Source organism: Phallusia mammillata, chromosome 2 (assembly GCF_965637545.1).
Source record: "Phallusia mammillata chromosome 2, kaPhaMamm4.hap1.1, whole genome shotgun sequence".
In the NCBI taxonomy this organism is placed as follows: domain Eukaryota; kingdom Metazoa; phylum Chordata; class Ascidiacea; order Phlebobranchia; family Ascidiidae; genus Phallusia; species Phallusia mammillata.
Genome location: NC_137253.1, coordinates 31,101,872 through 31,127,032, shown reverse-complemented (window position 1 = coordinate 31,127,032; position 25,161 = coordinate 31,101,872). Strand labels below are relative to the sequence as shown.

The following is a 25,161-nucleotide window of genomic DNA, read 5'->3' as shown; positions in this document are numbered from 1 at the left end:
TCTGTAAGAGGTTCAATGCTGTGTTCTGAATCTGCTGCAAATCCTGCTGTGATCGTAACACGACAGTTGAAAGCGCTCGGCAATCAACCCAGACTTATCTCCGTTTGGCAATCAAAATTTAATCGCATTTTCGCTTCGTCACGCAGCGCTCTGAGCCGATTTCTATTGTTTCCTGACCTTGTCTGACGCAGGGATGAGGTTTTTGTTTGTTTCCTTGAAGGGAAAAAAAGAATTTGACGACATATAAGAGATACTTCATCAGTGGTTTATAGTCAGGTTGCAATTTACAATTTACATACACGTTAGTAGGCTACAATGATTTTTTTTCTTTTGCTGTTACGCTGTATAGCTTGTAATTGTGGCGTTTCCTATAACTTATCTTCAGGCTATTGTTACAGTTTACAGTTTTTACAGTCTTTTGGTAAGATTAAAGTTGATCGATAAAGTAGACAAAGTTTTAGGTTTTCTAGTTTTAGTCTAGCTCATTTACTAAACTTGCGTTTAATAGTTGAAACGCATTGATGTTGTCGTCAAAAAGTGATCGCAAGCCATAAATTATCCGCTAGCGCACTGGAACAACAGGTTCTTGTTCAAATCCGGAAACGGTGTTTGAATATGATATCTTGTAATTATAATCAGGTTTTGATTTATCACATTCAACAATTTTCGCACATGGCTAAACATTCATTTAAGAATGACACAAGTTGCTGACGAAACGTCATGTTTTATACAAATATACTGGATTGTTTCTGGTTCTAACTAGGCCATTAAATGAAGGCTTCTCCGAGAGAAAAGTGGGTTATAGTCCTTTGGCAGCCATGCGATATGTAGTTTTTGTCACAAAACCCTGGGTTGATCCCAGATTTAATTAATAAACAAAGCCGGCTCTGCATTACAGCACAAGTTCGCACGCATTAATCCAATCGTGGTTTTAAATCCTATAGGCCCGCCCGAGGCAGCGAATTTTCAATAAGTATTGATTTTTTGCTGCATGCAAAATAAAAACCAGTTTTCGCTCTTAAACAACCGTTCGCCATGTCGCGTGTATTGAGGCGGTTTTCAGCAACGGCTTGGTTTCAACTCGTTCCTTAGCTGGTAAAAATGTAGATAATATAGAAGTTATTGAGGTATTTTATGTAAGTAAATACAATTTGTTTTACCACAGAACTATACTTAGTTTGTTTGCAATTTGTTAAAATATGGAGCCTTCAACAGCGAAATATGCCTACGGCATTGGAATGGCCGTGCAAGGTAAGTGGTAAAAATAAGTAGCATGGAATTATTACTCCATAAGCCTTTTTTAAAGCTTTACTAGAAATATACCAGTACATTTAAGGAAACACAACAAATTCAACACTTCGAAACCAAACAAATTTGCTAATTTATTAGTAATATTTGATCAACTTGTTATTTTACAACAGATGTACCAAAAAATGTTGGCTTTTAATCTTTTTTATCATGCTAAGAGAGCCACATTTTATCCTCTAATTTGTAACTTCATTAACGCAAACTGCAGACAGTGCACACTGTTTCGACCTATAAGGTCTCATCAGTGCAGCTGGTGACGAGAGATCGGCCGCATTGGCTAGTGTAGCCATTCAACGGCACTCCAGTTTGTTGGGAGCACAGGGTACAACCCCATACATCACCTAGTCTGTGCGATGCCACAATGAGACCTTATAGGTCGAAACAGTGTGCACTGTATATGCAGCTTATCATTTATTGGCTCTATGCTTTTACATTAACGCAAACGTTTTTTTATTGTAAACCGCATAAATAATTATCTTCACAGGTGGTTTGTGCTGCTTCGGTTACGCACTGTTCGGGTTGCTGTTGTGGGGACGTCCCGATTTACGTAAGAAAAATCGATTTCTTGTGTCGCTGGGATATTCTGATGTTGCCATTGCAATGCACGCCTTCGCTTCAACTGTAGCAGTCTTTTATGGCGGATGGCCATTCGGTCTCGTCGGATGCTACGTACGTTATAGCAGATATATATAGTTTGTTAAACAGTTACGCTTGTTTTAAATCTTGCGAACTTTTGATTTAGTAGTCCAACCCATTAAAACTAAAATTTTATTTTTGCAAAATCCAGTGTTTTAAGCAAAACAACAAGAATAGGCTACCACTAGTGTAGGCTAAAATACAACAATTACAATAAGAGTTCGTTCCTACAATTTATTCTGTTACGGCAATTTTTTTGTAATTTATGTGATGTAAACCAGTGGTCGGCAACCGCCGGTCCGCGGCCCGGTACCGGTCCGCGAGGAGTTCGTTACCGGGCCGTATAATTTTTCAGGTTAAATGCTATAAAGCATTTTGCCCATGTATCCCGGGGATGATAAACTAATTTAAGCGTTTTTATTGCTAAATATTTGTAGTCTTTTGAAGACCGGCCGGCGATAAATTTCACTTTCAAAACCGGTCCGCAATGCAAAAAGGTTGCCGACCCCTGATGTAAACAACCTTATTCCCAACAAAATGTAAACAAAACTGACAAAACCGACCATGTAAATCCTATCATAGATGTGGAAGCACCTAAGTTTACCTTCAACTTTTTTCACTAAGTTTTTTTCTAATGCAGCTTGATGCCTTTGTCGGAATGGGATGTACTTTCGTCAGTATCTCCAACGTAGCTTGGATCGCCAGGGACAAATATTACAGAGTCTGCAAACCTAACAAAGGTAACAAAAACTAAACCCGCATGTTAGAGCAATAAGAAAAAAAAAAACACATAAGAAAGATGTTTCCAACCCGCGCCTTGCCATATGGGAATTCGAACAAACCTCTTCAACCCCTTCGTACGAAAACAAATATTCATTAAATATTAAAGTCGCTCAAAGTCAGCACAGGGTCATGTTAAATAAAATGTCTATCCTTTCTATTGTTTGCCGAAAAATCCCGCAATACGTATTGATATTTTTCCTTTTAGTTTTGGCAAATAATTTTTAACAGGCTTATATAGCATGAATTTAATTTAAAATTTAATTTTAACAGTAGCTTTAAAAACAGTAGAAAGTATCATATTTGATTTATAGCTGGTCAAGGATACAAATTCTACGTTAAACTTGTTTGGGTGCTTGGAACCATCGGTGGCCTCCTTCCCTTTATTGGGTTTGGCGAGTACGGCTTCGAAACGGATGTTCCCGAATATCAAACTGGGTGTCTTTTGAAGTTTTCCACAGAAATCACAAAGTACGTTCGTTTCTTTTCAAATGACTCTTCTTGTCAGGAGAACATTCGTTTTTTCAGAATAAGAAACACGCCATTCTTTTTTGCATAAAATTGCCTTTAAATCATGTTTGGTTTTGTTGAACGCATTTCAAGGGCACAAGGAAATCGATTTTGCGCATAAACAGGTCTGGCCACCACGGCTTTCTCATCCGCAGTGTACTTAGCGAGCTTAAGCGCACGTCCAAACACATGACAATATATGCTGCGTATAAACTGGTATGTAACCACAGCGCGAACATGTAATGTTGCTTACAATGGTCCTCCGTGTACCCAGGGAGCTTATGTGTATGTGTACGTAAATAGTTGAAGAAATCATGTATTTTAAATATGTGTATTTCCACAAGTAGAGAAATCATATTTCTCAAATATATTAATAACGTTTTGATCATGTTGTAACGTATTTACTATTTTACAGCAAATATCGCATCTACATCGTGTGCATCGCAGTCATTTGGTTTCTTCTCCCGGTTTACAACATCATCAGCTATTACAGCAAAATCGCAAAAGCCACGAAGAAGCCTTGTCCTGTAAGCAACAAGTGTTCTTAAATTTAAACTATTAAAAGATGTTCAAAATTTCTCACTTAATAACTTAGAGCCAGAGACAGTTTTTTGTTTGGTCTTTTTGTAACCGGTTTACGAAAACTTTAACCAATGCTGCGCATCATAGGTTTAATTTGTTAATCCCTGATATATTTTGATTTCATGTTGAAAACTGGTCCATGCGTTAGAACCATGGGTTATTGATAAGATCTTTTTACTTATTGCAACGGATTAAAGCACTTAAATTTGAAACGAAATCACCCAAGCAGCAATAATTAATTACGTTCAGTAGCATGTTTCCCAGTTTCCACTGAAGTGTATGATGGCATAAATCTTTCTGAACAGGTGTTTCGTCCACTAGGTTGCATATTTGACAAATTTTTCGTTGAACTGGTGCAATTCTAAACAAAATACTAGTTGTTTTTTTAAATGATATGAATGTTTTTTTTTAAATGAATGAATGATTCATTGCTCTGAAGAAGCGCTACCGTTCTGGTGGGCGAAACGTTAGCAAAAATATTAGTTCTTTAAACAACAACTAGTAATATGTTTAGCATTACACCAGTTGACATAAAGGCCATGCAAATAATAATTCAAAAATCAATTTTTGAAAACAGCAATCAATAAACCCTCTTGACCTTAATGTTATTTTGTATCCAACAGATGACGTACATCGTTCCCATTCAGATGACCCTCTCTCTTTCTCCGTATGCAATCTACGCGTTCATTTCCATCACTGCTGGAGTAGGAGCTTATCCCGAATATTTGACGGCGGTCAATAACGTAAGTACTGCTTGAAATTAAATAACACCAAATGCAACGCCAATCAAAGCGAATTGCATTGTATTGTTTCTGAAACGTTTTGATGCAACTACTGTCATTATGAGTCAGATTCTTTTAATGGTCTTTTTTGTACCAAAACGACCTGATGTTTATAAATATTGTCCTGAAATTTAAACCTACAAATTGTAACAAAGCCACATAACTGGTATTTAAGCCTAAAATTGTCTTGGAATTAATCACAGTACGTCCGGCCCATTGAAGGCTTTATACCGCTTACCGGCCACCAAGCATTCCCATGTGGCAAGTGGTAGGCTAAAAACTCTAGCTTGCGGTGGGATTCGAACCCACGGCAGGATTCTTTCCGAGACTCGCGCTCTACAAACAGATCGACACAGGCTCAATAGTAAATTCGGCAAAAATCTTGGGTTTTTAGCAATTCATTTCTCAATCTTTCAGAAGCACTTATTCCGTTTATATTTCTTTTTCTGAGTCAAGCCACGACCACCTAGCTATATTCACAGCATTACAGTTGCAACATCAAGTGTATAAATATTATTTTTGAATGCTCGTTAGTTGGCGGCAAAGATCTTCATCGCTTCGAACCCGTTCCTGTACATGTGGAGCGACTCTGTACTGCGCAAACTCTTCAAGAAGATAGTTTGTGGGCTGGATGTTGATGAGGATGAAGTAGTCGAAGTCGAAGAGAAAAAATCTCAATAAAATTTGTGTTGAGAAAACTTGATGTCATAACGTTTTATTGTTGTGTAATTTTAAGTAAAATCGCTAAACTTTACAAAAAAATATATTTAGCTATTAATATATTCAATAAAATGTACATTTAACAAATGTACAGTACTTTGTTTTAGGGATATTTCCTGTTCGAAGTTCTAATATGGTAGCTAAAGTGAAACATTATTATTTCTTGTTTTCTGTGATATTGTGGCATGCTTTAACTCATGTGTTAAGCTGTAAAGAGCTCATGTACATGATGTGGCTGGCCATTTCTGTTGTTTGCAAACAAAAAATTCTAAAAACCCAATTTGTGTATTTTATTTTGTAAAATGAGTGCGTGGTTAAAGAATTGGATCATTCACAAATTTGTCACGAAAGATTTTTTAATGTAGCCTATTGCCAAGCCGGACTATTTCAGTTGATAATTCCAAAATATTGCAACAACACAGCAACAATTTGTATTTTGACAACAAATTCTTGGTTATGTATAGGCCTACAACTAATAAAAAACACAACTAAGACACACTCACGACCAATACCTTAAATGCACCTAGAAGACTTAGGCCTTCACACAAACCAGAGGTTAGTAATACGTTATAGAAGTCTCCTGACATAACACAAACACCATGGTATCATGTCCGCAAAGTTTGTTTATTTTTAACCACTCAATTCCCACACATATCTGAGGCATTAGGTGATAAAGTGTTGATTTGCCACGCTCTGGTATGTCTCATTAACAGGTTGGTCTGTAAAAATAAGCATAACGCAGTTTGAATTGTTTTTTTTTTGCATTTTGACTCACTTTTACTATAAACACTTGACACATTTTGCGCCATACTTTTGTTTATGTGTAAAGTGTTTTGATTAGTGATCATTTCCACCTGCCAGGCTGTGCAAAGCGTGGTGTACAGCGCAACGCGTTATATTATTCCACAGGACATTGATATCAAAACAAACAACTGTGGTTCGTATTTAAGAGATGTAGAAACACACATTCAGAATGTTTCGAATGTTTAAGGCAGTCGACAACCGCCGGTCCGTGATGAGTTAGTTACGAGGTTCAATAGAAGCTCCTTGTGTATGGTTTAGGCGCGCCGAACCATTCGACGAAGTCCATGCCCCTTTGTAAGGTAAAGTGTTTTGAAACAAAAATTTTAAGTTTGAACGTTTAGGTGCGGCAAAACAAGCTAAGTTTTTCATAAAATCCAATTTGTAACAACTTGAGATGTGATAAATTTTTATTGCTAAACGGCGATAAAATTTCATTATTACAGCGATGTGCAGTGCAAAAAAAAATTGTCGGTCCCTGCTCACACGTACCAGAAAGGAGAAAGGCCTATAGCTTACCCGATGACAAAATTGTACGAAATATTAGATAACTGCAAAAGTTTTTTAGATTAACCTTTAGGACCAATGGAAATTATAAGGTGCTATGAACGTACTAATAATATTATATAAATATTTATTTTAATTTCCAGTTGTTTTATATTAGGCTGTTAAAGTTTTGTGCGATATGTTGCATATTTTGAATGAAACCCTTCCAACAGTAGCATCGCTTCCAAAAGTGAAGAAAATTTTACGATCACTTGGGGTAAGTACGAAAGGAAAAGTAAATTAAAGAAACTTTGGATTCTGACGTATGTTTGCGCTTTAAGTGAAATTCTCATCCCTCGTCAACTTCATTTTTACTCCAAGAATTTTAGTCGTAATTACCTTAAGTTCGGGCTTAAGTCTGAATAAAGCAGGTTTGATTCGGGCTTAAGTTTACTTTTTGAGTCGTTATTTGTTTGTTTGTTTGACTGTTTTAGTCATCTGACTAAGCCAGTGGTTCCCAAACTTTTTCATATTTTTTTCAAAATGGTCCCTTTGCCAGTATTTCGAGTGCTCGCGGTCCTTAAGCCTAAATCTGTATTTCATAAAAACGAAAGTTGATTCCAGGATTTTAGCTGGTTATGCAAAATTGCGCAAAAAAATCATCCAAAGACAGTTTGTGACATCACAGACAAGACAAAAAGCATTACGATTGTGCGCGAACAATTGCATTTTTGATAGTTGTCATACAATAAAGGCTATTGTTTAGCAATGGAGACCGTCGATTTTTAATTCTACTTTGATTTAAACTTATTTAGTGGCACAAACTGAGAATTATAGAATTACTTCAACCGCTTCGCGGTCCCCCCAAAATTGCCTCACGGACCCCTAAAGGACCGCGGACCCCAGTTTGGGAACCGCTGAACTAAGCTATAAAGTAACTAATTCTTCATTTTAAGCTATTTTGGTCGAATTCTAATCCCAGAGCTGTTTTATTTTATCTTTATAGAATGTTGTATCTCAGAGTCGTAATCAGGTCAGGTTTGGGTTTAATTTTTCAATTTAAGTTTTTCAAGCCAGGGTTTATTGTAAATGTGTTACACAAATATTGCATCACACATGCTCTGTGGAGCCCCCAGTGTTTGTTTTGTAAGCGGCGACACGTGGCGGGTGAATATACATCGAGTCGTGGTTGGTGCTTGTGGAAGCCAGACGTGATTTACCTGCCGGGTTTTATACGGCGGTTCTTATATTTTTAATAAACATTACAACAACTGACAACTGCAGGTCTATACCGAATTACAAAGGCGTGTTACAAATGTGTCTTCAGATAGCTGAGACGGTGATAGGTGCTCTTAGCTGCATTCTTGGTCTTATTCCGATAATTCATCTTAACAGCAGCAAAACATCGTCCTCTTATTCTTACTCATCGATGGGAGAAGGCCTTTGGTGTGGAATATGGGTAAGTGAAATAAACAAGAACAAAATATATTTGTAAAGTGGTAAACTGGATCCTATATTACAAAAGCTATAGTAGGAGTTTGACAAAATTTTACACCAACCAAAAATCATTTAAATCACGTTAGTATAATGTCGCTTTTTCCTTCTATTTGTACCTTCATATTCGTGGTTTAAGATTTAACGAGGTTTACAAAAATAAAATTGCCAGCAATGTAGAATAAAACGTAGACATTTTATTGAGCAAACGCTTCCACAAAAACGATTGTAATCATAAGTGAAAAAGCGCGTTCATATACATTTTGTTTATTTAAAGTTTGTAGTAGTTAAGTACCACTTCTTTAATTTTACTGGTTCTTTTGGTCGGAAAAAAACTGGCTCCAAAGTTTATGTTCTAACATAATTTGTGAACCCCTTGTATTTCGATGAAGACAATTGATGTTTATATGTATCCTGATTGATAATAGCATTAGCAAGCACAACATACGAAATTTTTTTTAGATTTTGATGTCTGGGATTCTTGGTATACTTTGCGGAAAAGATACAAGCAGTCCATGTTTGGTAAGTGGAGAGTGATATCTTTCATAAAATCGTCCAATTGTTCAAAAAAATAACGTTCACCCGATTTTTAAATAGCAATAATTTGTTTTCGAAGCACATAGATCAACAGACAGATGGTTTGTATAAAGCTGTTGTTAATGGAAATATACATCGTTGATCCTAAATTCAACCATGAATGACGTACTAATTTGTTAAATCTAATTTTCAGGCCTAAGAATATATTTAAAGAGAAGTTGGTTTTTGGACCCGCTTACAACTGTACATTCATGCATTTATTTTTTACATATAAATCTACCGTTAACCACAAGGATGTGTTTTTGAAGGTGAACAACCACATGGCCCTTTCGATTTTGAGTTCAACCTTTGCCTTCATTATGTTGTCAATCAGTTCTACTATGGCAGTAATCTATTCTCGGGTAAGTAACACTGCAGAATAAGTGTATATATTTCTTAACCCTTATAGTGTTAACAGTTAACAATACCACATTCTGAGTAAAGTCATGATTATCAATTCGTTACGGAGCCTGAACATTATTGGTGTTACCCCAAAACTGAAAAAAAGTCTTTGCTAACATTGACTTTCCAAATCACGTCATAGTTTCGCAAATCATTACGTAATGTACAACACGTAATCAATTTCGGCAAATGCATCTACTTGTGAATACTTGTAAAGCGTTTTTGTTTAAGCAACAATGTCCACCGATCTTTCTTTTATGGCTCAACTAGTTTCAGAATTAAATCTAAACATTATTTCTTTGTCGTGCAGTTCTACACACTGGGTATGGTCGTCGAGTCCATGTTGGCAATATTGGGTTTAGTTGCGTGTGGTCTGTGCTACTCAAGCGCCAAGTACTGTTGCCAAGCAACATCCGCAGCAGGTCTGGGCTGTTGTTGTGGAGGGGGATGCGGAAATGATGTAAGTTTATTTTGCGTGGTGCGAAAACTGTGGCCACACAAATGCAATAAAACAGACGTACTTAGCCGAGGGTAAATAACCCACTGAAACAGGGCTCGGTAACCCTTTTTGTTCTGCGGACCGGTTTAACAAACTGAAATTTTTATCACGGACCGGTCTTAAAAACTACAATTGTTCAACACTGAAAACTAATTACAGTTATTACAACTTTGATTCCATGTAGAGCTTAAGTTTTTTGCGACCTGGTAACAAACCCCTCACAGACAGGCAGATTCTGTCACGGGCTAATAGGAAATTTGAAACAAGTGTAAAAAGCACTAAACCAGTGGTTCCCAAACTTTTTCATATTTTTTAAAACGGTCCCTTTGCCATTATTTCGAAGGCTCGCGGTCCTTAAGCCTAAACGTGTATTTCATAAAAAAGAAAGTTGAGTGCAGGATTTTAGCTATAGTTATGCAAAATTGCGCATAACAATCATCCAAAGACAGCATGTGACATCACAAACAGACAAAAACATTACGATTTGTGCGCGATCAATTGCATTTTTGATAGTTGTTACTCAATAAAGGCCATTGCTTAGCAATGGAGACAGTCGAATCTTAATTCTACTTTGTTTTAAACTTATTTAGTGCCACAAACTGACGCCAAATAAGATTACAGAATTACTTCAACTGCTTCGTGGTCCCCCCCCCCCCCCCAAATTGCCTCACGGGCCTAAAGGACCGCGGACCCCAGTTTGGGAACCGCTGCACTAAACAGACAATGACCTATATTTAAATGACCTTGCAAATTTAGTTTGCTCTTGTCCTATATTTCAAGTATGTTTGCAAAAAGATATACATAAAAATGTCTGATTTTTTTAAAAATTTCCGCAGCTTAAACCGACATGTTTTTTTTTCAGCCAATGACACCTGGTGTAATCACTAATGGTAAGCTGACTATGACTAGCTTAACGCAAGTGTCTATAAAGTTTTTTAAGGTCCACATCGTCGATTTTTAAACTTTAGGGCAGGTTTAGGGTAATATTCTAAAAAAACGCTTTGATATTTGTGAAATATACAAATGCTTTTGCTTGGTTTTTGACATTATAGAGGTTTTACATAGGATAATTGATATGTTTTGTGCCATTGGAGTATGGCATATTTTTCGACAGTTTTCAGTAAAAAGTATTTCTGAAAAATATAAGTTTTAGATTGAAATTCAATCATTAATTTTGCTGGATTTTATCATACCAACATGAAACATTCTTTCTGACATAGATAACTATGTGCATTTGAGCACAATATGTTGTATTCCTGACTTAATATCTAACCTCTTTTTGTTTGTAAACAGCAAGTGCAGGCCAAGGTTCCGAGTTTCAATTACAACAACAAATGGCTGCAACTGTCCCACCAAACGCGTACAGCACACAACAACAACAACAACAACAACAACAACAAGGACAACAACAACAACAAGGACAACAAGGACCACCGTCCCCAGTTTACCAAAATACGAGCGGTTGGGGCACAAACCCACACAGTTAAACACAGCAGACGAAACAGAAGAAATATAATTGTGTTTTTACATTATTTAAACATTGTATTCAGATGAAACTCAGCTTAACCTATTCAAAAAAAGTCGGTAGACTTTGAAGCCAGTGGTATTCGAACTTTTAACCATACATCGCATTAACGAACTAAATCATTCTTACGCGCAGTGTTTTTTTAAGGTGTTTTGGGGGACCGAAACGGTCCTCCAAATTTCTCCAGCGGTTTCCCAAAATTTAATTTAACTAATAAATCATTCGTTTAAGCAAATATGGCTATTTTTTGGTTTTTAAATAAAACACTTGCGGTCTCTTAAAACTACTTAACCTGCTTACGTGGCAAAAAAACCTGCTTACGTGGCACACTTTGCAGGCGAACGTAATATAATTTTTAAAAGAAAGTTGGTTTGCAACAACAGTGATGGACATGATTGCTTTTTATTGCAAAAATGAGTTTTAAACGTTGTAATGCACGCCCAAATTTCATAATCAAGCCCTAATACATAAAAAAATATTTGCACTTTAGAAGAGTGAATATTTTTTGGTACACTGGAATTTTCTTGTGGTACAATTTGAGAATCACTGCCTTAAAAACAACAGTTTTATTGACGCCAAAAACAAATGTTTTGTGTAAGTTGTGATAATTAATGAATAAAATTACCAATTTAACATTATCTCAAACTTTCCGCTATTTGGGCGGTATCAATTGACTGCGTGGAATTCATCGAAATCATATAGGCTTATCTTTTCTTGGCGCCAAAAAAGTAGCTGTTATTATTCTTTCTCAACTCAATTGTAGGTGAAAAAATGATTGGTCCAAGTTATACAGTACACTCGTTTTCGTTGGTGCGTGGCGAGAGTTTGCTGTTTATTTCGCGGTTTCCAAAATAGAATGAATAAACACAACGCTATAGGCTACACAAGAGAAAACAGAGAACGCGAGAAAAGGGTACGATAAACATGCTTCGATAACAATTAATCACGGGTCTGTACAGTGGTCACAGGTGAGCGAAACGTTAGTAAAATTGAAAATTAGTCTGGTAATGTCCTTGACCGAATGGTCCGGCGCGCCTGACCCATATACAGACATAAAAAACCCTGATCGGGATTTGTCCCCGGGAGTGTCCTTGGTTCGAACGCCGTGAAAAAAAAGAAAAAAATGCCCTTATGAGGGTCAGTAAACATTAAGTCAAGTCAACATTGTCCTTTAAATTTAAATTAAAAGTTATGGAGATAATGCTTCTGGAATTTAGCGAGCCACCTTAACAAAAGAAAAATAGCTGCCGCCGTTTCGAACAATAGCCTAATTGTTCACTAATGAAATGACAACAGAGACGGATTCTTTAAATATAAAAGCTTCGCATGATGTGAACAATGACAAGAATGCAGTTCGCGTCGCGGCTGTGAGAACTCATTGTCCATGACAAGGATTAGTTTGGTTGGGTAAGTATCAGTTCATTCAGTAGCAACCTTCACAAGCTGTTAGGAGGATCAATTTTAGGTTTTCAGGTTCCCCAATATTAGATTAGTGTTCAGGTGCAGTTAAGTACTTTGACATACCCAGAACAACATACCCAGAGAACAGAACCCAATCATTAATTAAAGAACAGGAAATTTGACCCCATTACCTATAATTTTTCGGTGTCCTTGTTGTTTTACGTAACTGTTCAACGATGAAAATGTGATGAAGTGACATATTGTAACTAAACTTGACTTGCAAAAAATGTTGTAGTTGGTCTAACGCGGTCGGCAACCGCCGTGTCGCGCAAGTTGGTTCCCGGGCCGTAAACTTTTTCAGTTTAAGTGCTCTAAAACACTTTGCCTATTTATTCCGGGGATGATAAACTAATTTAGGCGTTTTCATGGCTAAATATTTGTATTTTTTTAAGGCCGCGGTCCGCGATAACATTTTAGTTTCAAAAAAGGTCCGAAGTAGAAAAATGACAATCACAGTACGCCAGGCCCATTGAAGGCGCTATACCGAATCAGCCGGTCACCAAGCATTCACCACCATATGACAAGGCGTAGGCTAGAAAAATCTAGCCTGCGGTGGGATTCGAACCCACGACAGGAGTCTTTCCGGGACTCGCGCTCTACCAACTGAGCTGCACAGGCTCGGTGGAGAATCCGCCGAAAGTCGAATCACAAGCACCGTTGCCTGCCTCGTATGCTGCACATGTCAGCTTCGTAACAGGGGATCGCCAGATTGACCAGTATCAGTTAAGATGAACATAAATTCATAACTGGGATCAGTAGAAAAATGGTTGCCGACCCCTGGTCTAATGGATTGTATTTGTCCCATATGCTTATGTCAATGCAAGCTTTTTGACACACGGCATACTATTTATAGGTAAATATCCCTGCAGCTAAACTAAAAATGTCAGAGAAAAATAGGATTTGTGCAGCAAGCGGAGTTTATTCCCGTTGCAACCACAGTAGCACAGCACGTAAAATGAATGAGCATTTAGTAATTCTGTAAAAAAATACGTTCTAGAAAACCATAGTAAAAAACCTAGCCTAATAATTGTAAGTGAATGTAACAAATTGAAATTGCATTATTTAGGTTATAGTGTGTAAATTTTTTTTGTTGTATAGCGTATTTTTACAGAAATTTATTGGTTGCAAAAGTATATCAGATTAGAATGGTTATGGGCCTCTCGTTTTCCTCCTACATGACGAATAAGTAGACTATACTTTTCAAAAGTTTACCTGTTTTAATTTTGTAGTTGTTTTATGTCAGGTTTTTAAAGTTTGGTCCGTTATGTTGCCTGCTTTGAATGCCACCCTTCCGACAGTAACATCGCTTCCAAAAATAAGGAAAATTTTATGGTCACTTGGAGTAAGTACAAAATTAAAGTAAATTACCAAAACAAGTGGCTGAATTCTAAACATAATTCTAAAAAAATATTTCAGCTATTTAGCCGAAGTAGTCTTTAAAGTTAGCAACATAGATTTTTTTTCGTAACGCAGTAACTGTAATGCTCACTCTATTTCTAGGTAGCTGAAGTGGTGATCGGGGCTTTAAGCTGCATTCTTGCTTTTGTTTCCATTATTTATCTTAGCATCAACCCCATTCCCACTTCGTCAACTTTGTTGTTCCGTTTTTCGGGGGAGGGCCTATGGGGTGGATTATGGGTAAGTAAAGATACTTTTTTTTCGGTTTTAAATCTGTAAAAATGAGCTGTTTGCTTACGTAAATAGTTTAAACGTTGCGTTTTAAAAAAGTTTAATGTTCAAATACCACTACTGTACGTTTTTGTTGTTTTATAATAAAAAACATGTCCAAAAAATTCCATCTGTTTGCAAGAAAAGTTTTTTCACAAAAAAAATGTTGTTTTAGTCGAGCGTTTTTTCATTTTTGAAAAAAAGTGGATAAAAGTTTTTACAAATTTTGCACCCTAAATATTTCTACAAAGACCTTTTATATATAGTTATGTCTCTGTTCAGAACGACGCTACAGGCATAACATAACAATAAAATATCAGAATTGTTTTTTAGATATTAGTGACTGGAATTCTGGGTGTAATGTGTGGAAAAGATACAATCAGCCCTCGCTTAGTAAGTGGAACAGATATGTCTTTCTCAAAAACCTTTAAGTAAAATATTTTTTATCAAACAACTTAGTCTATTACAGATATCATGTAGTGCTGTGTTTGTCTCTTAAAAATTTTAATGACCAGTTGTATGAACACGTTTTACCACGACCAAAAAATCTAACCGCTGTTATAAAGATGTTTTATTGTGTTAGATTCTATTTGAATAAGAAACTGATGACGTCACTTGGCGAAATTTTCCTTGACATGAACCGACTGATTCTGTTTTACCCAAAGATTTTATCGTCTATTGGTTTTACTATATTGCTGATTTGAGAGCAGTGTAGGCTAAACATCCTTTACAGCTATAAAATCTGCTAACTATGAATGTTTTTCGAAGGTCAACACACACAAGACACTTTCGTTTATTGCTTCAATTACTGGTCTTACCATGTGCTTGGTCGGTATATCTGTCGCTGTAGCCTTTTCCAGTGTAAATAAAAGTTTATTTGATCGTTCAATCTGACATCAAATAAAATTATAGAATGTAGATGGTTACAAGTTCTTGTTGGACGCTGCGAAAACGCTTCGCGGAAACCCAAGCATAAGAGACCGTTGTCACCAGTTTGGAGGCTGGTGGTTTAGACCAGGGGCGGGCAACTTCTCCAGTCGGCGGGCCTGATATGGGAAAATGAAGTACTTGGCGGGCCGGATTCGTGAATCGATACATTAATCGCGCATTTATCCAGTGATTTAAAACGGATTTTTGACCACCTAAACTAAATACAATCAAGAACGTCGCAATTACAATACAGTCCAAACAATCTAACTGATATAACATAAAATTATTCACCACAGCAAATTTAATGCATACACCACAGACTTAGATACTGCTGAAACACCAACTAGCCTACACACGTGTAGAAACAAAGGAAACCGTGAAAGCAGGCCACACGCAAGTTGGCAGTTATGTCGTAACAATGGATGTATGGTGCAATGGTAATAACGGCGGGAAAGTTTTTTTGTTATTGGGGAGCGTTACTGTTTGTTACAACTATAATTTGACGTAGTAAGCAAGTAGTGGGGGATTTGGCAGACCGTGGACGCGGGCCACGTTATCATGTAAGACCAGAAACTGTCTGCGGGCCGCTCAAAATCCCGTCGCGGGCCGGATCCGGCCCGCGGGCCGTATGTTAATTTGGGTTTCCAATTGTTTAAACTCAAATTTACCGTTAAAGCTATTTTAGCCGGTTTTTAATCACTAGGCATATTTAGGAAAAAAATATAGATATACTATGAAATATACAGAAAAAATATATTTGCGTTTTTACCTTATTCAAACATTGTATTCAGATACAACTTAGCTTAACTTTTACAAAAGCATTGGTGGATTTTAAACCAGTGGTTCTCAAACTTTTACCCAAATTAAATAATCCTTCTGCGGCACATTTTGCAAGCGGACATAACATTGTTGGAAGAAAGTTAGTTTGCAACTTTACAGTGATGGATAAGATTGCCTTTTAAGGAAAAAAATGCTTTAAACGCTGTAATACACACCCGAATTTCGCAATCAAGTCCTAAAACAGAAAACAATATTTGCACTAAAATTAAAACATTTACGGTGTAGCTGCAGCGCGTTTATCATGCACCAATCGTGCCCTCCACTTCCATGCGTTTCATAAGTCTGAACGTTGCGCAGCTATTTCCGGCTTGGTGATTGTTTTAGTGCAATTGTGTTGCTATGTTGTCTTTCACCAAGCGAAATAAACTCAACTCAACTCATTTGGTCTATGTCAGTTGACTGCATGGAATTCATCAAAATCAAAGAATTATTTCTTGGAGCCCCAAAGGTAGCTGTTTTTTCTTCGTCACACTTTTCTAGTATCTAACCTTGCAACAGTACAAAACGTTTGTAATTTTTTGAGAGTAGCATACACTCGTGTCACGTACTGTTCTACATACCGATCTCTGATTAAATCAATGTTTTCACCTAACTGAGGGGCCAATTGTGCCATCAGTGCGACAGGACAAACCTCAAAGCTCTGTGGGGCAACATGTGGCCGTACATTAAGTGGTATGCATGCTGCTTTAAACAAAAAGGCGGTGAATGCTGTTTCCATGGAAGTTATTCGATAACTTTGCACAGATACAAAACTCTCCCACCTTATTGAAAAGTCATCGCACACCAAAGTAGCGATTATTGCAAATTTCATGTGTTCAAAGTATGACATTTCGAGTGAATACATTTTAACACACGTAATGGATCACAGATTACCATTTAGATTTTAGACTATCATTGTCGTAAAGGTGTTGGTAATAAAAAAACGCCATTGGGAAAAAAAGGAAGAATCTCTTTTAACCGTCTATATACAGATGTGGCGTGTTGTGAGCAGGATGTGTTAACGAAGTAGGTTGTGCTGAGTACGTCCCTGCTAACTAAGCCCAAATTAATTTAAAATGTATGTGGGTAAAAATCGAAATTAATTGGCAAAGAAAAGGTGGTTTTGTATTAGCGGAAAGCATACAATGATAAACATATAAAGTATAACTCGTTTACTGTGGTTAATTTAAGTCATTAACAATCGCTTAAAAGTAAAATTATTGATTTACATCTAGTTGACTGGCAAGGCTGGATAAAACAACAACCGGATGTGTGTGTTTTTTTGGCTGATAACTCCTCGGTAAATTCACTGGCTTTGGGACGGCATAAACCTGTAGGATTCGAAGCTTATATTTTTTCTGATTACTTGAGTAACTTTAGTTTGAGGAATGTTAGTTTAAAAGACTTGTCAATCGGGCCAGAACGTTAGCGGAAAACGCAGCACTAGTTCGTGTTTTCTTTTGCTTGAAGGTAAAACAAGGTTCATAATTTTACTCCTCCCAAACAAGGTATCTTCTGATCATGCATCGTTCATCTTGCTTGAATGTGTACGCGGCCATTGTGTTTCTCTGGGCGGTTTTCTTCGACGGGATCTCCACCGAATACAATCCAGCAAGTAAGACTAAAACTTTATTGGCTACTATAAGCTCAGCAATTAGAAGCAACTTGACTCAAACAATTTTAAATATGGGTATATTTAAAGCAGACAAAAAACGTTTTGTATTCGTCAAAGCTTTAAAACTCCAAATTGCTGAACTATTTTAACGTAATTTTGCGCTAGGACTTATAGTAGGACCACGGATGAACGTTTCTAAAAATCACAGTGTAAAGAATGCCATGAAAAAAATATTCCAAAAATCGGAAAAAATTATTTGACTTCTGGCCCAAGCTACATTAAAAAAACATATAAGCGAAATAACGTGAAAAACTTTAACTTTCGAAAGACGTTTTAGTGGCGATTCTAAATGTATGTTCTTGTGCAGTTACTTGCAAGACTCGGTTTGCCCACTTGAAGCACTCGATCACGAGCGTGATTTATCCGGCAAACTGTTGGGAAGAAAATCCGTCGTTGTGTGGAAATGGGGTCTACACAAGCGGCCCGATATGTCTTGCAGCAATGCACGACCAACGGATTGACAGTGAGTTGAACAATATGTGCAAACAAAGTACATGAACACAAATGTATTGTTTTATTTGATTATTATCAATGGTAAAATATCTGACTAACAACCGACGACCATTGGTTAAACTTGATTGTTTTAGATCAGTAGTTCTTAACCTTTTTCCTTGCTGCACCCCGTTCAAATCACCAACCCATTTTCGCACCCCCTTTAGGGCTTTTGTATTTATATAGAATAGACCTAACCAACCTTAATGATTCAGCATCCCCGCACTCCCTAGGAACAGTTCTCGTACCCCTTGGGGCTGCGTGCACCCCTTGTTAAGAACCCTCTGTTTTAGATGATGGTGAAGTTGTGACGATTTATCGCAGCCCAACAGGAAAAAGTGAGTCTCGATACGGTAAAAAGAGCCAAGGTGTAAAAAGTCAAATATGTGCAAAGGGACAATACGGCTACACGTTCTCAAGTAAGAGCTTTTTCTTCAAGCTATATGAATAGATTTGAAGTCGAGAAATTTGCCGCTTTAAATAAAGTTACTTATCTTTTGATTGTTTTATCACCTCATTTCGCGTTGGACAGAGCATGGCCGAAGGTGTATACGAGGGGTGCTCAATCCGTCGATCGCGATCGACTGGTCGATCTCGGACTGATCTCAAGTCGATTTGCAGAAAATTATTTAAAATAGTTGCTTTGTAACGCGTTGCTGTACATGTACAGACGACTTTATTGTGTGAATTAATCATAAGGATATGTTAATAAGTTCATGAGTAGGCGCTTTGTTACGTTACAAAAGTAATAGTTGCAGTAGTAATTGTTACTTCGTTCTGATACTCACTATGTCTTTGCTAAATTGTATTGGAATGGTAGATCTCGAGAGTTGGACTACCTCAGAAGTCGATCCCAATTGAGTCAAAAAAGATTGGGCACCCCTGGTGTATACAATCACCTTAAAATAGGTGAACGAGGAAATAATGGTCGCTTGGGATAAATATTCGGTATTTTTGCTAGACAGTCAGTTTGTTTAGTTCTATGAAGCATCAAACCTGTTGTCTAGGCCAGTGGTTCTCAAACTTCTTGTTGCGACGCCCCTGGAAAGGTTTTCGGGATATGCGACGCACCAGCAAATGTAAGCTAAAGAGAAAACCTACTATTATAGTTATGTTTATTGATACAACAACAAAAAGCCACGAAACGGAACTATTCTGCGACGCCCTTGGAAAATTGAAACGACGCACCAGGGCTTCACCACTCACAGTTTGAGAACTACCGGTCTAGGCAAAAGCACAAACCAATTCTGGGTCCCGTTCAAAATTGTTTAGAATTCCTATCCGAGGTGTGTGTCCCTCCTCCTCCTCCTCCTCCTCCGAAAAAGCATTAAACGACCTTGTATTTGAATATTGTAGAGTCACTATATATAATGTAAACTGCCTGGCTTTAAAATTAGATTCGTTAACTTAAGGATTTATTAACGCGACACCATGTTTTTTATTTGTTTGGAATCGAACGACTCACGAACTTGGTTTGCCATCGGACCCCTTAAACATCAACGACCTAAATTTAAAAATCAGTGTGACGAGTAAAACAAGTTTTAATTTGTGGTTTCTGGGCCGGGATTAATGCAAGTCATGAATTTTGCCCCTGCCAGTAAATCCTGTGTCCGAGTTGTTTGTAGATGCCGATTGTGTGATGTTTTTCTCATTGCATAAATGATTGACGGTTTCAAAAACAAATCAACCGACCATTGTTATTGTTTTCTGCAGTGACATGCAAAACAACTGGCGACTGCGAATTACCGATTACTCATGTCCACTGCCCGGCGAAATGCAAGGCTGCTTCCTACACGTACACGAGTGGAAAATATTTCACCAACAGCTCTGTCTGCGCTGCTGCGAAAAAGCGAGGAACGATTTCAGGTTCGTTTGAGGACAGAGTCGAAACCATTAAATATTGCTGTAAACACAAGAAAACGCTGTTTCCGAATAGTGAACCAATGTGTCTACAAGCGTGCTTCCGTCGCGCAGACGTGTTTATCGGCAAAGCTACTGGGCACAACAAAGGAAAATACATTGAATCAAAATGTCAGCTTTAAATTGGAATAAATCCTAACCTGCAAAATCGTCCTATATATTATATAGGACGATGTATGATGATGTTGTGTCTTTTCAAAACTTAATTTTTAAACAGTTTAGGGTTTTTGATGATCCCAACTTTTTTTTGTACTTTGCTTAAACATGTTGTAGTATCAAAATGACACAAGAAAATTAAGCACCGTTCACAAAAGATTTTGTTATCACAGACGATGGTGGCAAAGTTGTCATCTACGCGATGAAGGCAAAGGTTTACAACGGCACAAATACAACCAACACCGACTGGTTTTCGTTTGATGGTAAATTTAGAGCTTTTACTAGTGGCTTAAAGCGATTAATCTAACTGATTCCGCCACGAGCATTGTGTTCGCAAACATATTGGAAATGACTTGGCTGCGAGGACAGACCAAATTATTTTCCCAAAACAAAAATGTACAGCAATAACAACAAACTATATTTTCTCCGTTAATCAATGTTAAAACGTTTCACGCCCAGGAGTTGACTTGCATTTTCTTGTCAAGCCTACTTCAAGCGGGCTAATCAATGTTATAAATTAAACGAAAATGTGTAACATTCCCTCTTTGGTGAACTTAGGCCGCTTGCCCGATATTGTGAGACCGGCCGGAACTCAAAAGTACTAACCAAAAACATGCCCCTGATTTTTAGTAGACAATGTCCACTATAGGCTGTAAACTGAACGAAACAACGTTATACGTATGGTCCAGTGTAAAGTCGACCCCGAAATAAGCTTGTTTAGAGCAAACATAAGTTGAAAAGCCGACTCAAACATGGTTGCACACTCCTTGGTCAACAGTTTTACTGTTGTAGATTTTGACGTTTGCTCCTACGTGAACCCGTGTGCAAATAAAGGCACATGCGTCGACTTGCTTGCTGATTATGGCTGCTTGTGTCCGGAAAAATACACTGGAAGAAACTTTGAGACAAGTAAGTCGAATCTGGACATTTCATTACGAGCTGTTGGTTCTTGGTACTTACACAGCATTTACGCAATGAGCTGGATACAAGGAAAATTTACTGTGCATTGCATTAATTTGTCGTCCTGGGATTAGTTTTAAACCAGAAAGACATTTGTATTGTCCACAGATTTTTGGTTCACCTAATTAAAATTTATTTTTTGGCAGAATTGCCTTGTTCCTCCGGAAGCCAAGAATCTCTACTTGCCGAAACTTTGAAGAATCTCTGTTTACAAGGATGGACTGTGAGTTATCATCATTACCTATTACTTTTCCTTAAACTAACCATTGTATTGTAGACGGTTCAAACTCGCTTTGACGGAAGTGTTAGCTTCAACAGACCCTGGGAAGATTACAAAACTGGGTTTGGAAGCCAATCTGGGGAATTTTGGCTAGGTTGGTTTTTGATTTTGTGTGTAAATCTGATGTGTTTATTTGTTGAAAAAACAGCATTTTCTTAAAGAAATGTGCCACAAAACACAAACTGGTATACGGTATAGTTCGCTAAAGCAAATTTCAACCCACGATTCTTCATTGCATTACCAGGTTATTTTCTAATTAACTTTAATGCTCTTTGATTTTAATAAACTTTTGCCGCTGCTAGCAATATCAATCACAAATACACATTTCTCACAGAAACCATGTTTTTGTGGAAGTTTGCCCTACATGAAGTTTCGATTTCAGAAAGATCTCGTTTAAACACATGCTTCTGCAAACATAGGTTTGGAAAAAATGCACGTGATGACCCAATCAAAATCCTGCCGAGTTCGATTCGATTTGACAAACCCCGGAAAGAAAGATAAATTTGCCGAATACAGGTGAACAAATATAACTAACCCCATAAAGCTTATATTTTATATATTTGTAAATATTGTTAGCACAGTTATCTAACATTAATGTAACCGTGAATAAAATATTTGCAACAACACAACTTGCGAAAATATGTGTGTAGATCCGCTTGTCGCTTAGGTTCTCACAAAGCGTGACGTATGGCTTTTTTCTTCTGCGCTCGCGTTTGTGCTTTTTATTCGGTTGCTCACTTGTTGTGAAGGGTAGAGCTACTCCAAAAGTGCCTAATTTTCGATAGGTGGCGTAAAGAGCTGAATTATTTATTTAGCGGCTATAAATGGGTTGGGTTGGGAAATATTTACATAACATTTTTACATTAATAACTTATTTTTTGGGTTAGTTTTATTGAATTTTAAGTGCTAATACCTTACCCCGACCCTAATAGCCCTAACCGTTAGCATTAGCATTGAGATATACCGTTTAAAAATTAACAACTTTTGGATCTCCTAGGAGGCACTCCGTCAGTAGCTCTACCGTTGTGAAGGCGTTTGTGCTTGATGCGTCATTCTATCATTTCCGAATGGCGCAAACTGACGTCATATGTGATAAAAATATTAAAAAGTATTTGTCCACTATTTAATAGGCCAGCAGTTCTTAAACTCTACGTCGCGACGCCCTGGTGCATCGTTTCAATTTTTCAAGGGCGTCGCAGAATAGACCCGTTTTGTGGCTTTTTTGTTGTTGTATCAATAAACACAACTTATTAAACACAAAAACTTTCCCAGAGGCGTCGCAATAAAAAGGTTTGAGAACCACTGCAATAGGCGAAAAGAAAGTTTAACTATTTGCAGTGTCCAAACTTGTGACAAACAATTTTTGAAATTCTTTGAAACCTTTTGAATCAGAAGCTTGACTTTTTTGCAGTATTTTCGAAATCAGCACAGAAATCCAAAACTTCAGACTGAAGATTTCTGGTTACAAAACGTCATCAACTCTTGTTGATAGGATGGTTCATCACAACGGGAAGCAGTTTTCCACTTACGACAGGGACAACGACAATCACCCGAGGTAAGCTGATGTTTGCATTAAATTTCAGCTGAGTGATTTTTGTTATTTACAGTCGCCATTGTGCGAAGGAATATGAAGGTGGATGGTGGTACAGAAACTGCCGTTATGTCAACCTGAATCAGAGTCCCCGGGCCTATTGGAATCCATCAAATTTCCACGTGACCGCAATAAGCATAAAGTGCGATTGACACGGTTTAAATATTTGACATCAGCCTGTATTTTTTTTTGCTTTCGTTAGCTTTTAGTTTAACGCAACAATTCTTTTTTCTCAACGTACCAGGCAAAAACAGTTAAAACCTAAACTAAACGACTCAATATTATGACGCTAAATTCTTATATGCAAACAACGCATATAAATAGGATTTCTCAGATGCAAATCCACAATTGTATTTGTAAACGTGTAATATTTGTGTGTCTGTTAATCCTTAAGCAATGATAGACAAAAGTCACAAGATCGTGCTAAAAAAATACAAATTAAGTTACGCTGTAGGAATAAAACGAGCGAATAATGAATGTGTTTATGTATGTGTGTGATTTTTGTAATATTTTGCAGCTGGAACTTACACACTAAATCCAAATCGAACAGTTGGCGGCAAATTATTTATTAAATCATAATCAATTATATGTATCAGAATATCCTAATTATCGTTTAATAAAGTTCCAGCCTAACTCTTTACAAGAAAGTTCCTTGCGCTGTTGATGCTTTTTTTACACAATACGAAATTGTACATATGTTTTAAATGCGCTTGAAGTACAAGTTTATAACAGATTTCACTTTGCTGCATTTTTAATTAAAAATTGTGCTTTATCGCTGCAGTGTCACCCAGATTTTGAAAAGGAGCACAAGTTACAAGATTCTACTTCCACCTCAAGTGTAAACAACTTCTATGAGAAAAAAACACGTGTAGAATATATTATTGCTGATTTCAGCAAAGAAAAAGCGATACCCACCGTTAGAATCCATTGTTGCAACATTTGTCGACAAAAATCGTATCAAAATTCGCTTACATTTCCTTTTTTTCGAGTTCTGAAACCTTGTTTGTTTCTGTACATATATTGTCTTGTGGATTAAAGTAATTTATCGTTGTGCATGTTAGGTTGTACTTGCCGTATGTTGCTCTTTTTCTTTTTAAACACGGTGATTGCAATTTCTCTGCTTACAAGTTATTGAAATTGGGTTTTAGCACAGCCCGACATTCTAAATAATTACTGCAAGAAAATAAAGTAATAGAATCAGCTCGACAAATGATAGTTTCACAGTAATATATACGCGCCAGCAAAACTCCATTGATAGTAACGTACATTTGGTTCCCTCAATTCTATGCACATTCCATTTTACTGCTTATGAATACGCTCTGGGCCAACCTGAAAATGCAACCATACATGTAGTATGTAGCTTGGCGATTGCACGATATTACTCATTTGGACGTCCTAACACTTTTAAGTATTTTTTTTTTGACATAAATGGGGATTGGGGTTCGAGTATTAATTTTAAAAGAATGGCACAATGTAAGAAAGCAAGAGTTATAGCCAGGGTTGCCATCGACTTAAAACCAAAAATAAGGAGAACTGGAAAAATTAAATTTTTACACGAAACAAACCAAACGTTTTTGAATAAATCATTGCATTTATACGAGCCATGACATATGATATGCAATATTTTAGCCATAACAATCTGTTCCAGACACTTCTTGTACGTTGAAAATACTTGCACAACAACTCAGGTCTAGGTTTACTTTTATTTGTAGCAGGAATTTGACCAGTAATTGTTGAAAATAAGACAAAAGAAGGACTCCAGTCAAAAATAAGGACATTTCTTAGAAATAAGGACAATGAACTTTTCTAATACATAGCCCTTCCAAATAAGGACAAATATTAGAAATAAGGACGGTATGGCAACCCTGGTTATAACGATGTTGTGGTGAACTAGTAGTACTTACAGATTGCATGGTGGTTTCATCACATTATGCCAGTGGTTGATTAGTCGCCTTGCAAAATCGAGCGAAGTGCTTCCTCCGGCAACAAATTAAACATCGCTTCCCCAAGGCAGGTAGCGCTCTGACGTTTTGTTGCAACGCACAGAATCTGCAAACTCGAGGCGTTCTTGATTGATTAACACGTGCTTAGAGTTGAAAACCATCCAA

The 25,161-nt window shown here is 37.2% G+C and overlaps 3 protein-coding genes and 1 non-coding gene across 7 annotated transcripts; 3 read left to right on the top strand and 1 right to left on the bottom strand.

Annotated features, from left to right (window-relative positions):
* Positions 1-1,142: 1,142 nt before the first annotated feature.
* On the top strand, positions 1,143-5,598 carry LOC145212364 (RPE-retinal G protein-coupled receptor-like). The gene is made up of 7 exons (XM_080080468.1): positions 1,143-1,251; positions 1,793-1,977; positions 2,585-2,684; positions 3,039-3,195; positions 3,650-3,761; positions 4,440-4,559; positions 5,133-5,598. The coding sequence occupies exons 1-7, from the start codon at positions 1,200-1,202 to the stop codon at positions 5,277-5,279; spliced, it is 873 nt and encodes a 290-aa protein (XP_079936594.1). The 5' UTR covers positions 1,143-1,199; the 3' UTR covers positions 5,280-5,598.
* Positions 5,599-5,660: 62 nt separating this feature from the next.
* LOC145212365 (uncharacterized) lies at positions 5,661-15,336 on the top strand. Of its 2 annotated transcripts, XM_080080470.1 has the most exons (11): positions 5,661-6,421; positions 6,784-6,882; positions 7,933-8,064; positions 8,562-8,621; positions 8,945-9,037; positions 9,388-9,537; positions 10,439-10,466; positions 10,870-13,904; positions 14,063-14,200; positions 14,564-14,623; positions 14,999-15,336. In XM_080080470.1, exons 1-8 carry the CDS (start codon positions 6,407-6,409, stop codon positions 11,061-11,063), a joined length of 771 nt encoding a protein of 256 aa, XP_079936596.1. In that variant the 5' UTR covers positions 5,661-6,406; the 3' UTR covers positions 11,064-13,904; positions 14,063-14,200; positions 14,564-14,623; positions 14,999-15,336. The 2 variants fall into 2 exon arrangements, with proteins under 2 accessions (XP_079936596.1, XP_079936595.1); XM_080080469.1 differs by lacking the exon at positions 10,439-10,466.
* Positions 13,107-13,180, bottom strand: Trnas-gga (transfer RNA serine (anticodon GGA)). The gene has a single exon. It is a non-coding gene; the product is annotated as a tRNA-Ser (tRNA).
* A 1,562-nt stretch (positions 15,337-16,898) lies between the features above and the next one.
* Positions 16,899-24,254, top strand: LOC145212362 (uncharacterized). Of its 3 annotated transcripts, XM_080080463.1 has the most exons (12): positions 16,899-17,594; positions 17,962-18,117; positions 18,440-18,565; positions 19,860-20,012; positions 20,396-20,485; positions 21,015-21,131; positions 21,329-21,405; positions 21,460-21,556; positions 21,882-21,978; positions 22,874-23,017; positions 23,070-23,195; positions 23,835-24,254. In XM_080080463.1, the coding sequence occupies exons 1-12, from the start codon at positions 17,501-17,503 to the stop codon at positions 23,893-23,895; spliced, it is 1,338 nt and encodes a 445-aa protein (XP_079936589.1). In that variant the 5' UTR covers positions 16,899-17,500; the 3' UTR covers positions 23,896-24,254. The 3 variants fall into 3 exon arrangements, with proteins under 3 accessions (XP_079936589.1, XP_079936591.1, XP_079936590.1); XM_080080465.1 differs by lacking the exon at positions 23,070-23,195; XM_080080464.1 differs by having other exon boundaries at positions 23,070-23,895.
* The last annotated feature ends 907 nt before the right edge of the window (positions 24,255-25,161 follow it).